This window comes from Neolamprologus multifasciatus, chromosome 3 (assembly GCF_963576455.1).
Source record: "Neolamprologus multifasciatus chromosome 3, fNeoMul1.2, whole genome shotgun sequence".
NCBI classification, from domain to species: Eukaryota; Metazoa; Chordata; class Actinopteri; order Cichliformes; family Cichlidae; genus Neolamprologus; species Neolamprologus multifasciatus.
In genome coordinates this window covers 4,218,632-4,234,331 of record NC_140441.1, presented here as the reverse complement: position 1 = coordinate 4,234,331, position 15,700 = coordinate 4,218,632, and the positions used below count along the sequence as shown (strand labels likewise).

The window sequence follows — 15,700 nt, the reverse complement described above, 5'->3', positions numbered from 1 at the left end:
ATTGGTTTGAATATAAATGTTAACCAAGCAGGTATTGAAAAATAACAAAATCAAAACAGTGGTGTAGTATATGGAGTACAAGTTTATAAGAACTGTCCAAGGCTACTTACCAGAATCTGAAAAATTCTGTGGGCAAGGTAGAAAACCAGTGGAGACAAGCAGAGGGTGTGAGGATTCCAAAGGATCCCAAAACATTGAACAATTCTGAACCATCCTGCTGTTGAGTGTTGAAGGGAAGATCTTCTTTAGCATCGTCGCTAGGCTGCTGACAGACTACCTTCTGAAGAACTCATATATCAATAATTCAGTCCAGAAAGGAGGGATCTTGGCGGTATCAGGGTGTCTGGAGCATACAGACTCACACAGCATATTAGGGAAGCCAGGGAGAATAAAGGGGACCTGGCAGTACTTTGGCTCGACCTGAAAAATTCCTATTGATCTATACCCCACAAGCTGGTAGAACAAGCACTGAATCGGCGTTATGTAAGGTGGTTCACCAGGAGGCAAATCCTCCAAAAAATGGACGGAGCAGTGGAGCAGCCAAGGGAATAGAACGATAATAAAACTGTATCACTAAAATATAATTTATTATACAGAAACGGTTTTAAAGTTTACCCCGAATGGGCAGAGCTCCTAACTCTACCCGCCGCTTTTCTGTGTCACACCAGCACTATGGTCTCGCCGTGGGAGCTAGGGCGCTGTCCCGCTGCCAACTAATCCCCCACCGTAGCGTCCTCTGGCATCCAGCTATTCCAATAGCAGCACAGCTCCCTCTGCCTCTCCACGCACTGGCCGTCGCATTCCCTCGCCACGTACTGCACACCAACCTGCACCAACGCCGCCCTTCTGCGTCTCCACGCACGCTCCTTAAATCACCACCGGCTGTCACCTCTCAGGTGTGTCAAATTAGTAAACAAGAAGGGCGGAGTCTCCCCGGGACAATTTAACAGATGTAACCAAAACATGCAATGCAAAGAAATAAATAAAACACTCCACATAGAAACACAGCAAAACACAGCAAACATGCAAAGCAAAACAACTTCAAAAGAAAATGTGTCCTTCCCCGGATGACATCTACATCCTGAAAAAGTTCAGAGACCTCATCCTGGATTACTACGCCGACTTCCTCCAACGGTGACAACTAAATCTGTCCCAGGTTGCAGGTGGATCCTAAAGGGTCTTGAGGAGATGATTTCTTGGGCTCGCATGAGCTTCAAACCCACTAAGTTGAGGTCCCTTGTGTTGAAGAAAGGGAAGGTTACTGATAAGTATTGCTTCTCACAGGGCACCATCAAGATACCATCACTTACTGATGCACCCGTGAAAAGCTTAGGTAAGGTTTTTAACTATAGCCTGAAAGATGTAGCCTCCATACAAGCAACTAACAAAGACCTGGAGACCTGGCTTGCTGTGGTGGACAAATCTGGCCTTCCCGGCAAGTTTAAGGCAAGTTTAAGGCCTGTATTTAACGCAGAATCCTCCCTTGGATTCTATGGCCCCTCTTAGTCTATGAACTCCCTATCTGAACAGTGGATTGCTTTGGGATGAGGATCAGCAGGTTTCTGCACAGGTGGTTGGGACTGCCATGAAGCCTGACCAGCATCACCTTGTATGGTCATAACATCAAGCTGAAGCTCTCCTTTAGCAGCCTAAATGAGGAGTTCATGGTGAGTCGGTTCAGGGAGCTTCTACAATATCGGTAGTCCAGTGACCCCTCAGGGTTGCTCTGGCTGGAATCGAGGTCAGGACTGGGCGGAAGAGGAGAGTTGCTAAGTCATAGACATCTGTAGACTGTAGACATCGCAGTGTCAAAGGCTAGAGCAAAGGCTGCAGGTGGTCACAGTGGCTCAGGGAATAGCAGGCTTAGGTAGCAGTAGAACACCTAACTATGACAAGGCACAGGGGAACGAGCGGCGGTTGCTAATCCTTGAGGAGGTGTGAGCAGGAGTTGAGACACCAGGTTGCCTTCTCTGCCAGAAAGAAGCAACCTTGGAGAACATTCTAAGCTGCTGCCCAAAAGCCCTGTGCGAAGGACAATGTTGGGTTGGTGTTTCCACATACCCCGCTAGTTTAGAGACTTATTCCTCATGAAGAACACAAGACATAACAGATCAACCAACTCGCTAACGAGGGAAGTTTTGGGTCAGAACCAGCTCTCGGAGCTCACACTCCTCACCTGACTCCAAACTCAAATTCTTCAAAGAGCAGCTTCCCTTGCAGCTATTTATTGACAAACTGTTACAATACTCATCACAGCAAAAGCACCTCCCCTCGTAAGACCCCTCTTGGTTACAAAGACAAGGCACTATGTTTGTGTGTATGTGTATGCATGTGCAAGAACGTGTGTGTGTGTGTGTGTGTGTGTGTGTGTGTCCTGGGGGTGCGTTTGTTTGACCTACTGCTCACCAAAAGGATCATAAAAGCAGGAAGCTTACAACACAAGAAACAGACCTTCCAGATAGGATGTATCTGCAATAAAACCTCCCCCAGCACAGAGTGGCTGGAGAGGTGGTCAGGATCAAAGGAATGTCTTGATCCTATAGATTGAACTAAGACCTTACAAACTTAAGAAACACAATGACAACATTCAACAATTAGACTTAACAGGCAATATCGCTGCCGACATGATCAGGTCCTGAAGGCCATAGCGTATTCTATCTGAAGTGGGATCATTCATAGTAGGAGCATCTGCCCAGTTAAGAACACAATCACTTTTAATTAAAGCTTGGGAGAAGCCAGGAGTAGCAGTTCCAAACACATCGCCTGGCCTGTTGGCAACAGCGCACGATTGGTGTTACAAAAATTGTGTAATACATGTATTATTAGATTTACTATATTAGTTGTACGTGGTTGCACTACACATCCTTGTTGCAGTTTGAACTACAGAGAAGAGAAAAAGAAATTTTAAAATATAACTCATTCACCAGCAGGACTTTCTTTTATGTGTTATTATTCCCTCCATTTAGACTCAAAGAACTTTCATGTTTAACATCACATAGTGATGTGAAACTTCCCCCAGATGTGTTCAAACAAATGTTATACAAACTAAAGAAATCTTTGTAAAAATGTAACCTGTAGAATTAAAATACCAGAAAATTCTACTTAAGTATTATAAAAAAAATATTTAGACTTTGTTACTTCTAACCTCTGGATAGCTTCCATATAGTGTGACTATTTCAATAGTTTAAATTGTTTCAATATTTTCAGTGATTCGTCTAACGATAAAAACTCAACAATAACAACTTTTCATTTTTTCTCAGGGGGATTTTCCACTCTTCCTCCCCACTCCAGGAAATACCACTTTGTAAACCAGCTGAAGACCTGGACTGAAGCTCAGACTTACTGCAGAGAACACTTCACTGACTTGGTCACCATCTACAACAGCAACATCAACCAACTGCTTCTCTCAATTTCACCAAGGATCAATGCTTTGGCTTGGATAGGGCTCTATGATGATCCTTACAGCTGGAAGTGGTCCATGGAGGGAAAACTTTTTTATGTTGGCAGTACACATGAATTTTTGATCTGGGCTAACGGCCAACCAGACTGTGCATATGCAAAGCAATACTGTGTGGCTCTTCTGGGGCAAACACAGATGGATGATAGACCCTGTGGAGATTCTTACCCTTTCCTGTGTTACAATGGTAGGAAAAAAGATTTGTTGCCCTTATCCCCACAATTTTATGAAATTGATAGCATTTGTTCAGAATGCATCCTTTTTGAATCTTTTACAGCCAGCAGTACAAGTTACATCTTAGTGATGGAGAGCCGCTCCTGGTCAGCAGCTCAGTCGTACTGCAGGACATACCACACAGACCTGACCAGTATAAGAAGCAAAGAGGAGAAATCCAACATCACGCTCACTTTGAATGGATCAGGGGTTCAGTATGTGTGGATGGGTCTCTATAGGGATCCCTGGGCCTTCTGGTCTGACAACACAACCTCCACATTCACTAACTGGGCGCCTTCTAAGCCTGGAAACCTATATTTATTTGAATACTGTGGAGTATTTAATTTAATGTCAGGGAAATGGGGAGATGCCATCTGTGGTCTCAGATTCTATTTTTTCTGTTTCACAGGTGAGGTCCAGAACGCAAACACTGTAAGATCCTGTCATCATGTAAAACACTAATGTTTGTGTTTTTATATGTGGTTCATTTTTAGCAGTGACAAAGCAAACAGTGGTGAAAATGAAGCTTCAGTCAGAGGCAGACATGCACAGCACAGAGATCCAGCAGCAGGTTTCACAGCAGGTCAGCAGTTCAGTCACGAACACAAACTTGACACAAGTTCAAACTATGCTTCATGTTTTTCATCATCTGCACATTTTGTCCAGCTGTCAGGCCTCATGCTGTCAAAAGGACTGACAGACTTCAGGATTCGTTGGAGGAAAGTCCAGAGTTACCGTGACGACCAGTCACAGAAGCAGGATGGGGACGGTGACTGCAAAACTGAAGTCTGACTGGACTGAACCACTTCATGTGTGAAGATAATAACATGCTGTGCTGAGCTGTCTCATCCTTTAAATCTTTCAATATTTCAGAGTGTAAAGTTTCACCAACAGCTCATTTGTTCAGCTGCAGTTGTAGTTTGGTAGAAATTCTTGAATCAGAGGTCCACTCACTAGTTTTCCTGATAGGCTCTAGTCTCTTGTTTTGTTTTGCGGCATCTCTTTCAACACTTTAGACACTGTCCTTCTGTGTGAAGTTAACAGCATGCTATGCTGAGCTGTTTTGTATATAGAGTGTAAAGTTCTACTAAAACCAATTTAGTTAGTTTAGGTTGTAGTTTGGCAGAAATTATTAGATCTGGCCAATAGTTTTGTGGTTAATCTTGACATTTTCATGAAAAGTTTGGATTCATCATTTTAGACACTGTCCTATGTAAGAAACCGCACAGGCAATTTGTGCAGGATGTTTAATGGGAACCATAGATCTGTTTCATTCGGAGAGTGACCTCGGCTGGCTTAAAGTGTGGACAACAAAACATTGCACTTTTTATGTCCTGGTTCTGCTTTAAATGTTTGACAACCATTCCAATTGCAGCTGTAAATGGCACCACAGAGGTGCCAAGCCTTACTTGATTTTAATATGCATGATCCCTTTCAAGGGACTGTAGTTGCAGTGCATGCTGGATGTCCTCATATCTGACACTTAAACTTGATTAATATTGGAGGAGCAAACAAAGACACAAGAAGCCAACTTATAAATAAGAGAGCAAAGCTTGCACTGATGTTGCCATAGTTACTGTTGTAATCTTAGTTTTGTAATTTTTCTCCCAGCTACACTATCATTTTTGTGTACTTTTGTTTTTGGGTCTTTCACATTTCTTCAAGTTATATAGATTGCACAACCCGTGCTGTATGTCAAACTCCAGACTCAATTATAGGTTATTTCTATCAGATCTTTATTCCCTGATGTTCATTCGTGTTATACTCGTTTCAAACATGAATTTTGAAATAAACCAACATGGAAAACTTGTTTAAGGAGGAAAGAGAACATTTTGATCACAGCATGTTGTCTGTTCATAGATTCGAAAGTCTGGTGTCAAACCTGCTTCGGAAAAGATTCAATTATCTCTTTTAAAATATTTATCCAGCTGTATTCTGAAAACCAGCTGGCTGTTATAAGTTTTGAAGTCTTTGTGTGATATTTGTGATTATTAGTAGAATAAAAATGAAATCGTATTAACATCTGATGTTTGTGGTTTTCTTTTCAATAATCAGCTTGGCTTGTGTATACACGCATAATCATTGTTAAAGCGATGACGCTTTTTTGAAACGATGAAACAGATTGTACAGACTGGATGTTAAACTAATATTTTTGTTTTGAATATTAATCATGAGGGTAAAAGGGCAGTCCAGCTGCATTGTCCTGTATACCACGGAGTAAGTTCAGCATATCCAGGATATCTTTCCATTAGCTCGATTCACTGACCCTAACATGATAGACGTTCACACACAGCAGGTTATCATCCTGCTCTTCTACAGAAAATGATCCTTATTATTGGCAACTATTTCAGAGACTGAAAAATCTACAGTATAAAGAACATAAAAATATAGCAGTCTAACGCAACACTATTGTAAAATCCAAAGACATGAATGCTTCAGTTTGTCACAGTTTAAAGTGGATTGAACATAATTGGCTGAAAAGTGTGATGTTTATTCTGTGTAACCTGCATTTCCATCAGGGACTCAGCAACAGATCAGAATCAAACAGAGCAAGAGTAAGACATTTAATAAATTAAATTAGTACACAGATCTTTTGACCTCAGCTGAATGTCTCTGTCTGGCTTATGCAGAGAGCTAAACACTTCAGTGAACACTCAGGAAACTGTGTCATATTCTTCAGAGCTGATTTGCGCCATTTGTAAAAGTAGAAGTTGGTTACAGGTTTATTGTAAATAAGGATACTGAAATACAATAACTATTTTGTAAGTTTATTCTTGCAAGAAAGCAAGATAACCAAAAGGGTTTGAGCTATGGACATGATTAAATGTGTTTTTGTTGTTAAAAGAGAAATGTGTGTGTCTAAATGAAAAGAAAAGAACGCTGTTTAACTCTATTAATAAAAGATGAGGAAGAGCCTGCAGACCGAATACAACTGGTGTCTCCTGTCTCTGCTTTTCTGTTAAAACCCCATCGAAGGCCTTTAACACATACCAGGGGTTACATAACCACTGGTAAGTACCCAAATTATGATTTATCAATTACCAAATACCTACTAGGGCTGCAGCAATTCATTTAGTGCTTTAAATAATTTGATTGCAAAAATGTTATTCTGAAAGATCTGTGTTTTTCTCTTTGGATTATTTATTATTGCTCATTAATAAGACAAAAGTATTTCTTATCCGATTGCATAATTAATCAATGGAATAATTGAGAGATTACTCGACTGCAAAAGTAATGTGTGCATGCCCTAATACACACACATTCACACACACACACACCCAACTGACGGTGCTCTCTAAGATTGATTTAAGGCTTATTTTTTATTGGGCATTATTGTGTCAAAATTCTCGATAACTCGTGATATTTTTTGCCTTTTGGAGTCTCCATAATGTGCTTATAATCTCCTCACCTAACCCCTAACACTTCTGACTCAGATCCATTTCACCAAAAAATTTTAATTTATATTTTTGTATCAGGGAATAAAAACAAGTTGATTACAAATAATTACCTCCTCATGATCTGTACAGCACCCTGATTCATAAAGACAAATGAGAAGCACAAACCCTATTATCCTTCCCCACTTGTTGCTACAAATACCAATGTTGTCTGTCCCTAGAACCACGCTTGAGCTTATTTGCTTATTTTATTTTTCACCATGTTGTCTGTTCCTAGAACTATGCACTGCTTTTTTGCATTTGTTTCCTGTTTTAGGAACTTGATTTCCAAATGATTTGCATACTAAAGTAGAATCCCCTTTGTGTAACCTTGAATATGTTTCTTTGAGCACCAACACACGTCATTTACAGAAATTTTGTTTTTTAAAAAGCATTTGTATGGTCACATGACCAAATCTTAAATATTTGAAATATAGTTTATAAACACAATGAGACAGACTCAGGGGTTGGTTTTGATAATAAATTTATCGATTAGAATTGATTCTGGCTTGGATAACGTGATATCGATTCATTAAAATCCTGAATTATTTTTTTAATATAAATTTATGCCAGAATCTCAAATTCAAATTCAAATTCAAATTTTATTTGTCACACACACACAAACATGCACAGTATGACATGAGGTGAAATGCTTGTAGCTGTGCAATGCAATGCCCGACCATTAAATGACAGTGGTTTTACAGAATTTACAATTTACAGGTTATACAAAATTTACAGATTTAACTTAGAAATTTACAGTTAAAAAAATGTGCAAATAGCAGAAAGAGATTATAAATTATAGGAAGTGTGCATGAAGAAAAACCAGAGTGCGTGTGGTGATATGATGTGTGTGAGAGAGTCCAGTCCTACACCTGGTTCAGGGCCCGAATAGCCTGGGGGAAGAAGCTCCTCCTCATTCTCTCTGTTTTGGCCTTAAGGGAGCGGAAGCGCTTCCCAGACCTCAACAGTGAGAAGAGTCCATTGTTGGGATGGGACAGGTCCATCATAATCTTCCTAGCTTTGGACTTGCACCGCTTGGTGTAGATGGACAGCAGGTCAGGGAGCTCTGATTGAATGATGCGTTCGGCCGAGCGCACCACTCTTTGCAGATCTCATCTGTCCTGCTTGGTGCTGTTCTCAAACCAGGTGCAGATGTTTCCCATCACGATGCTCTCGATGGTGCAGGAGTAAAAGTTCTTGAGCACCCTCAGTGGCAGATGGAAGTCTCTAAGTCTTCTGAGGAAGAAGAGACGCTGTCGGGCTTTCTTAACCAGGGTGTTGATATGACAGGACCATGACAGGTCCTTAGTGATGTGGACACCCAGGCATTGGAAACTGTCCACTCTCTCCACTGGCGTGCCACTGATGATGAGGGGTTTGTAATTCCTCGCCTGCTTTGTAGTGAAGTCCACGATCAGCTCCTTAGTCTTGCTGACGTTTAGATGGAGGTTATTCTCCTGGCACCAGGTCTCCAGGTTCCTAATCTCCTCCAGGTAGGCCGTCTCGATGTGCTCGGAGATCAGGCCCACAACAACAGTGTCGTCAGCAAACTTGACAATGGAGGTGGTGTCTGATGTGGCTACACAGTCATAAGTGTACAGTGAGTACAGCAGGGGGCTTAAAACACAGCCCTGAGGCGCTCCAGTGCTGAGTGAGATGGAGGGGGAGACTTGTTTTCCCATCCTCACTGATTGGGGTCTGTCTGTGAGGAAGTTGAGGATCCACTGACACAGTGATGAGCTGAGTCCTAGATCCGTCAACTTGGTGAAAAGCTTAGAGGGAATTATGAAAAGCTTAGAATCTCAGGTTAAACCCCACAACATTTCGACCATCAACAGCTAAAACAGTAAATGAGACCAGGTATGCGGATTCTGCTCAAAGACATAAACACAAAGCGCGGACCCGCCTACAGATCAGAATCAGTGAGGCTGAAAGCTTATAGCTCACTGTAAAAGAAGATACGCTTCACATAAACATCGTCATGGATTCCCTCTTGCTTTTGCTGTTTTGCTTCTACCACGATAAAAATCACACTTCATACACATCTCTGCCTCTCTCTCTCTTGCTTTCTCTGTGTACTCCAAGAACAGTTTCCTGTCTTTTTTCTGTATTATTCGCTTGCTTGTTACGCACAAGTCTACCGTTGTTTACAGCGCTGTCATCCGCTGTTTTTTTCCTTTTACTTACTACCAAAAGGAAAAACTTAATTAAAAAACAGGTCCTACTACCTTACAGAGCTTAAGTTAATAAAAAAAAAAGTGCTTTAATTTGGGTTAAATTATTTTATTTAGATTAAATTTATTTTGACTTAAAGAATTTGGTAACACTTTATAATAAGTGCACACAAAGCATTAGTTAATGGTTACTTAATTATCTCTACAGCATCTACAAAGTATTTCTCATGATCAGGTAATAGTTTACAAGCACTGCTTTAAACACTTCATTCATGATGAATAAGCTAATTTATAACACTATTCTAAAACTCATTGATTAATCATTGTTACGCCCCAGTCTAGGGGTACAGGAACGTAACATAAGAGTTGAAAAGATTGACCCCACCCTGGTCCCCAAAACCATACACAGAGGTAAGTGACGGAAGTGACGGACAAGGTAAGCGACTCATGTTGTAACTGACGTCAGACGCCGGAGATTTTGGCGGAAAATTAAAGCGAATGGTAGTTTAGATTTGAACAAATTCCTTTAAGCTTCAGTATTACCAAATACACTTATCAATTGTCTTATAACTAACAACATTTGTCTAAATCATCTCCAACACACTGGAGAACAACGGGGAGAGTTTAGAGGCTCTCCAAGATTACATTGATCAGTGCTTCCAGGATCTCGTGATGAAGAAGGCCCAGAGTGCAGCTTCCCCGGCCAAATCTCAGACGGCGTCATCGAAAAGACTTCTCCCGGCAGATTCCCCCGGCACAACATCGCCAGCCGGCAAAGATATTGTCGACATACTGCAGTCAATCGACAAACGATTGTCCAGTTTCGATGCAAGGCTGGTGGAGATTCTTCACCGGGAATTTAAATCCTTGCGAGAATCCCTGGAGTTCAGCCAGCAGCAGGTGGAAACGCTCACTGCTGAAAATGCCACGCTAAGGGAGTCGGTGAAATGTCTCACAGACAATGTTACTCAGCTAAATAGAGAAAATAATTTAAAAAAAAGAGACAGTTATTGATCTACAAGCTCGTAGCATGCGTGATAAACTGGTATTTTCTGGTATTCCAGAAGCCGCTGGAGAGGACGCTGAGACCACGGTAAAAAGCTTCATCAAAACCCACCTGAAGCTGCCGGAGGACACGGTGAAGAACATCGTCTTCGATAGGGTGCATCGCCTCGGCCCCATGCGGGCTGCGACTGGGAGACCACGTCCTATTGTGGCCAAATTCAGCCACTTCAAACAAAAGGAACATGTGAAAAGCCGCGGCAGGGAATTAAAAGGAACGGACTTCAGTGTGAACGACCAGTTCCCCAAAGAGATCCTGGAACGACGCAGGGTCCTCTTCACAATCTGACGCGGCTTCATCCAGAAGGGCTCCCGCGCTGTCATCGCTGTGGACCGGCTGTACGTGGACGGACAGCTCCACCGCGACCCCAACATCACTCCGTGGCTGTATAAACTTCACACCTTTCCCTATCCACTCACACTAACTTGCATTAACATCTGTTTAACTTACCAGTATCAAATCGCATCTTAAGTGTGATTTCATAGCAGAATTAACACCGTCACTCTCCGTCAGTGATTTAATTGCAATGTTTCCGTTTTTGTTTTTTTGTGGGGTTTTTTTCCTTCTTGTTTTTTTCTCTCTTTTTCCCCCTCTTGTTTTTATGCTGCTCGCCCTTGTCCTTGGATTCTTTCTTTCTTCTTATTTTCTTTCACTGCTTCGATCACCTTCTTCCACACTCATCCACAAACAACATCCTTTATTCCGACACATCACCGCACGATCACGCACAATCACGCACAATCATGCGCTCAACGGCAGCACATTTACATCAGTCAGACAGCTCACACAGACATATAGGATACACACACGTAAGTCAAGCGTACTCATATTAGTAAATATGCACATTCATAGTCAGACTCAGGGAGCATCTCGCCACACATTTTTTCTCTCTCTCCTTCTCTTTATTACGAACAAGTGATGTATTCTCTCCACCTGTCTAAGCGACACACACAGCGTACATCCCTAGTTATACACAGACGTTCTTTTAAACCTCTTAGAGGTTTAAAAGAACTTAAAACACCTGAGTTTCCTAATGTGTTCTCAGTGTGTTATAATTCTAGACAAAGGGGAGTTGCAAGTTTAATCCATAAAAAAATTAATTTCACAGTACTCGATACAGTTATAGATCCAGAGGGCAGATTCTTAATCATTAAACTATCTATACTTGATAAAAAGCTATGTATTGTAAGTGTATATGGTCCAAATGTTGATGATCCCTCATTCTTTCACTTTTTTTCAGTGCACTCTCTGAACACTTAGATGGCACACTTGTTCTTGGAGGCGACCTCAACCTTGGACTAAATGAAGAAATGGATAGGCTCAACACAGCAGGAACTCAGCGTAATTGGCAGTCCAAAAATATAATCAAACAGTATATGAGCGACTTTGGTCTTTGCGATGCATGGCGCTCCCTTCACCCCACCAGTAAGGAATATACTTTTTTCTCACATGTCCATCACTCCTACTCTTGTCTGGATTATTTTTTGGTCAGCAGCTCACTGCTGAGTGACATTTCAGACACTGAGATTCACCCTATAGCTGTCAGCGATCATGCTTCTGTATCTTTAACACTGATACACAAGAATAATACTACGCCAAGTAAAAACTGGAGATTTAATACATCACTACTTAAAGATGAAGACTTTATTAAATATTTTAAAAAAGAGTGGACTTCATATTTAGACTTTAATAACACTCCCAGAACATCAGCTTCTGTTCTATGGGAAGCAGGGAAAGCTGTGATGAGAGGTAAAATAATTTCTTTCTCATCACATAAAAAGAAAAAAGAAAACAAAAATATTCAGGAATTAGAAAAAACATCAAATCCCTAGAAGAAGCCTACGCGTCCCACCAAGATCAAGAAACATTGAACAAAATATGCAAAACAAAACTAGAATTAAATGAGATAATTGATAAAAAAAAAAAAAAAAATTTTAGTACAAAGACTACGCTTACAAAATTATGAACATAGTAATAAATCTGGTCAATTTCTAGCAAACCTCAAGCTATTGTCCAATATCCCTTATAAATGTAGACCTTAAAATAATCTGCAAAGCTCTCTCAAAGAGACTAGAGAAAATAACCCCCCTCTTAATTCATCCTGACCAAACTGGTTTCATAAAAGGTAGGCACTCATCAACAAGTACACGTAGATTACTTAATTTGATAGACTACTCATACAGTAAAAACCTTGAAACTACAATATTTTCTTTAGATGCAGAGTGTTTAAGCTGCTGCCGTCCGGCAGGAGGTTCAGGCTGCTGAGGTCCCGAACAAACAGACTCAAGGACAGCTTTTACAACAGGGCAATAGCCCTGATCAATGCAAATAGCTGACCTGACTGGCTACCTCCCTGGACCTTTTTAGGGGGGAGGTAACAATGTTTAAAACAATAACAATAATAATATTTATATTTATAACAAGGTGCAATAATAATTAATGTGCAATAATAACAGTGTGCAATACACATACACTTCTTCTTCTTTTTTATTACTAAGTTAATATGCTGTGTTGTGTTGTTTGTGTTGCGTTGTGATGTGTCATATCGTGTCGTGTTGTGTTATATGTAGTGCCGACGTAGGACAGTTTTCCAATTTCATTGTAGTACTGTACTATGTATGACTGTGCAATGACAATAAAGAGTTATCTTATCTTATCTTATCTTAAAAGCGTTTGACAGATTTAACTGGAAATTTCTATTTGCAACTTTACACAAATTTGGTTTTTGAACCTCTTTCATTAACTGGTTAAAAATATTATATAATTCCCCAACAGCTTGTGTCAAAACAAATGACCAAAAATTCTGTCTCCTGAGGGGCACCAGGCAGGGATGCCCACTCTCCCCTTCACTGTTTGCAATTTTTATTGAACCACTAGCAGCAGCAATTAGACAGAATTCAGTAATTAAGGGCATAAAATGCAAGAACGTGGAACATAAAATCAGCCTTTATGCGGATGATGTGTTACTCTTTTCCAAAATTCACAAACCAATATCTCTGAAGTAATTGCATTAATAAACTCTTTTGCAAGAATATCAGATTACTCAACTAACTGGTCAAAATCTACAGTCCTTCGGATTAATTGTTCCTTCCATAATTCCTCTTCTACACCACTGTAATCGGGAAATATAAAATATTTAAGTATTAATGTTTCTCCCAAGCTTGCAGATCTAACTAAATTAGATTAAATTAGATTAAATACACGCCTGACGGTGCGCGATCGTGCAGTCCAGCCACTCTCCACACCCGCGCACGGCCTCCCTCGTAGCTCCGGCCTGAAACAACAGACACGGGCCAGCAACGTTGTCGGCGCAGCCGCTGTTACCCTCCCCCGGCAAAGCTACGCCTAGCACCCAACAGTGGGAAAGCAATACTCACAGATGCAGGCAGAGGCGTACCCCTGCCCTGCTGTGGATTTCACGCGTCGCCTCCCACGGTCGCTATTCTGTCCGTCGGGACTGGATCGCCGGGTTATGCTGGCCGATCGCCAAATGTCTCGTGGCGCCCCACAGGCAGGCCGGAGGTCCTTCTTTTCATATGCTGGCTTGCACACGTTTTGTTTCCAGCTCTTCACTTTTCGTGTGTCTCTCCCCCAGTCTTTGCGCTCACTATCTCCCTTGAGTCAGTTTGGCGGCTGATAGGCCACCTCGGGGAACGCCCCCACCTCACAGGTGCCTACAATTGTCCGCTTAATCCACAGTGGAATAAAAAGAATATTGTACAATCAACACTAAACACACACTATAAATATGGGGATAAAATCATGCAATAGGAATATCAATAATGTACCACTATGTACCAACACACAATCTGATCCAAAACAAAATATAAAAACACAATTTTCCACTGTGTGACACACACTGTATCCCATAACAACCACGTGTTTTTACACCTGTTTGGACCAGATCCACATCAGCCCAGAGATTTTCCCTATCTGTAGAAGGGAAAATATTTACTGTTTACATCGTCAGTGTGGTTCATGCAAATGACATTATAATCAGACTTAAAATGTCAGAAAAGTGGTGCTATGTGTGTTTTATTCTTTAATTTGAATTTTATTAAATCTTGCACATTCCAGTTATATTTAAATAAATAACATCATTTGCAAGGCATTTGATGACAACCAATGTAATATGTGTTTTAGATGTGTAAATTTACACATACATGTAATTTTAATCATGAAAAATATAAAAATTTGCATAAATAATGAATTTCCTTAATTAGTTACTTGCAACAGGGTTTTCTGTGTCTCCCAACAGAACCTTAAGAGTATGGCAACAATATCAGGTTATGGACTAACTCTCCAAGTCCAGGTTGGGTCGTGCAGGCAGACTCCATCCTTTTGGGGTGGTGCTCTGTATTTCCCGCTCACAGTCAGACCACCTGTAACTCATCAGCCTCACCAACAACAGTCTTTGCAAGATTATCTGCCAACATAGTGCGATAAGTAGGCTAAGCCAAGTTTCCTTGTGTTACCTTTTATGCTATAACATTTCTCTTCCTCTGCTTCCACTATGTCCACTGCAAGAGTGGACAATCACCTGTTTCTAGTGATGGGCAAAGCAAGCTTTCGTGAAATGCTGAAAAATTCGAAGCATTTGTGCCAGAATCGTATTGAGGTTGAAACAACCTGAAAACATCTCCACAGTGACACCTGCTGGACAATTTGGCATCACTACATCTTGATGATGCTGTTTTGTGAAACAGTGACACAGACAAACCTGCAAAATTCAGAACAAATCTATTTATTATACCAGACTGTCAATAACTGTGATCATCACAGGTTTTATAGAAATCCTCAAACAAGGAAATAAAAATAATCAGACTGCTAAAGCCAGGAAGATGTAATTGTAGTGATCAGTGTGCTTCAGCAAACTTCCCCCTCTGTTAGCATTGGTGTTGCTTACAATAAATCAAATTATGAAGTCAAACATACAGAGGAAAGACTACTGTGTTTACTGCAACACAGATTTATAGATGTTTTTGGCCCCAGGCAAGGGAGTCACATGTTTCTGTAAAAGTCACTACAAGACACTGATTTCATGGTTCTATAGACTCTGATTTGTAACTAAGATTCCCCGGTAAACACTTTTGAATCACAATTCATCTCACAGTAACTGAGTAAAAGCATTCAGACAAAATCATCTCAGCTTATTACAATAAACTCATGAACATTAAAAAAAACAGAAATACAGCAAATAGCGTGCTTACATTCCCACTCAAATAGTAATAAAAGCAAACTGTGGAGCATTTTACAACAATCATTTATTCAGATCTTCAGATAAATGATACCCTGATGATCCGAGGGTTGCAAGGAGGACGTTTTGCTTTGACCCTGAATAACTGATGAGATGCTGAAA

At 40.7% G+C, this 15,700-nt stretch overlaps 1 protein-coding gene across 1 annotated transcript; it reads left to right on the top strand.

Annotated features, from left to right (window-relative positions):
- Nucleotides 1–1,051: 1,051 nt before the first annotated feature.
- LOC146521149 (putative C-type lectin domain family 20 member A) lies at nt 1,052–5,640 on the top strand. Its single transcript, XM_085146642.1, has 6 exons — nt 1,052–1,134; nt 1,353–1,435; nt 3,261–3,644; nt 3,735–4,079; nt 4,165–4,253; nt 4,337–5,640. Exons 1-6 carry the CDS (start codon nt 1,052–1,054, stop codon nt 4,460–4,462), a joined length of 1,110 nt encoding a protein of 369 aa, XP_085002768.1. The 3' UTR covers nt 4,463–5,640.
- The last annotated feature ends 10,060 nt before the right edge of the window (nt 5,641–15,700 follow it).

Excerpts from the sequence above, each read along its gene's own strand:
- LOC146521149 (XM_085146642.1), top strand. The coding sequence starts at position 1,052 with ATGTGTCCTTCCCCGGATGACATCTACATCCTGAAAAAGTTCAGAGAC. Across the intron at positions 1,135-1,352 it reads TACGCCGACTTCCTCCAACG|CCTGAAAGATGTAGCCTCCA; the intron begins GTGACAACTAAA and ends TTTTAACTATAG. Across the intron at positions 4,254-4,336 it reads AGCAGCAGGTTTCACAGCAG|CTGTCAGGCCTCATGCTGTC; the intron begins GTCAGCAGTTCA and ends CATTTTGTCCAG.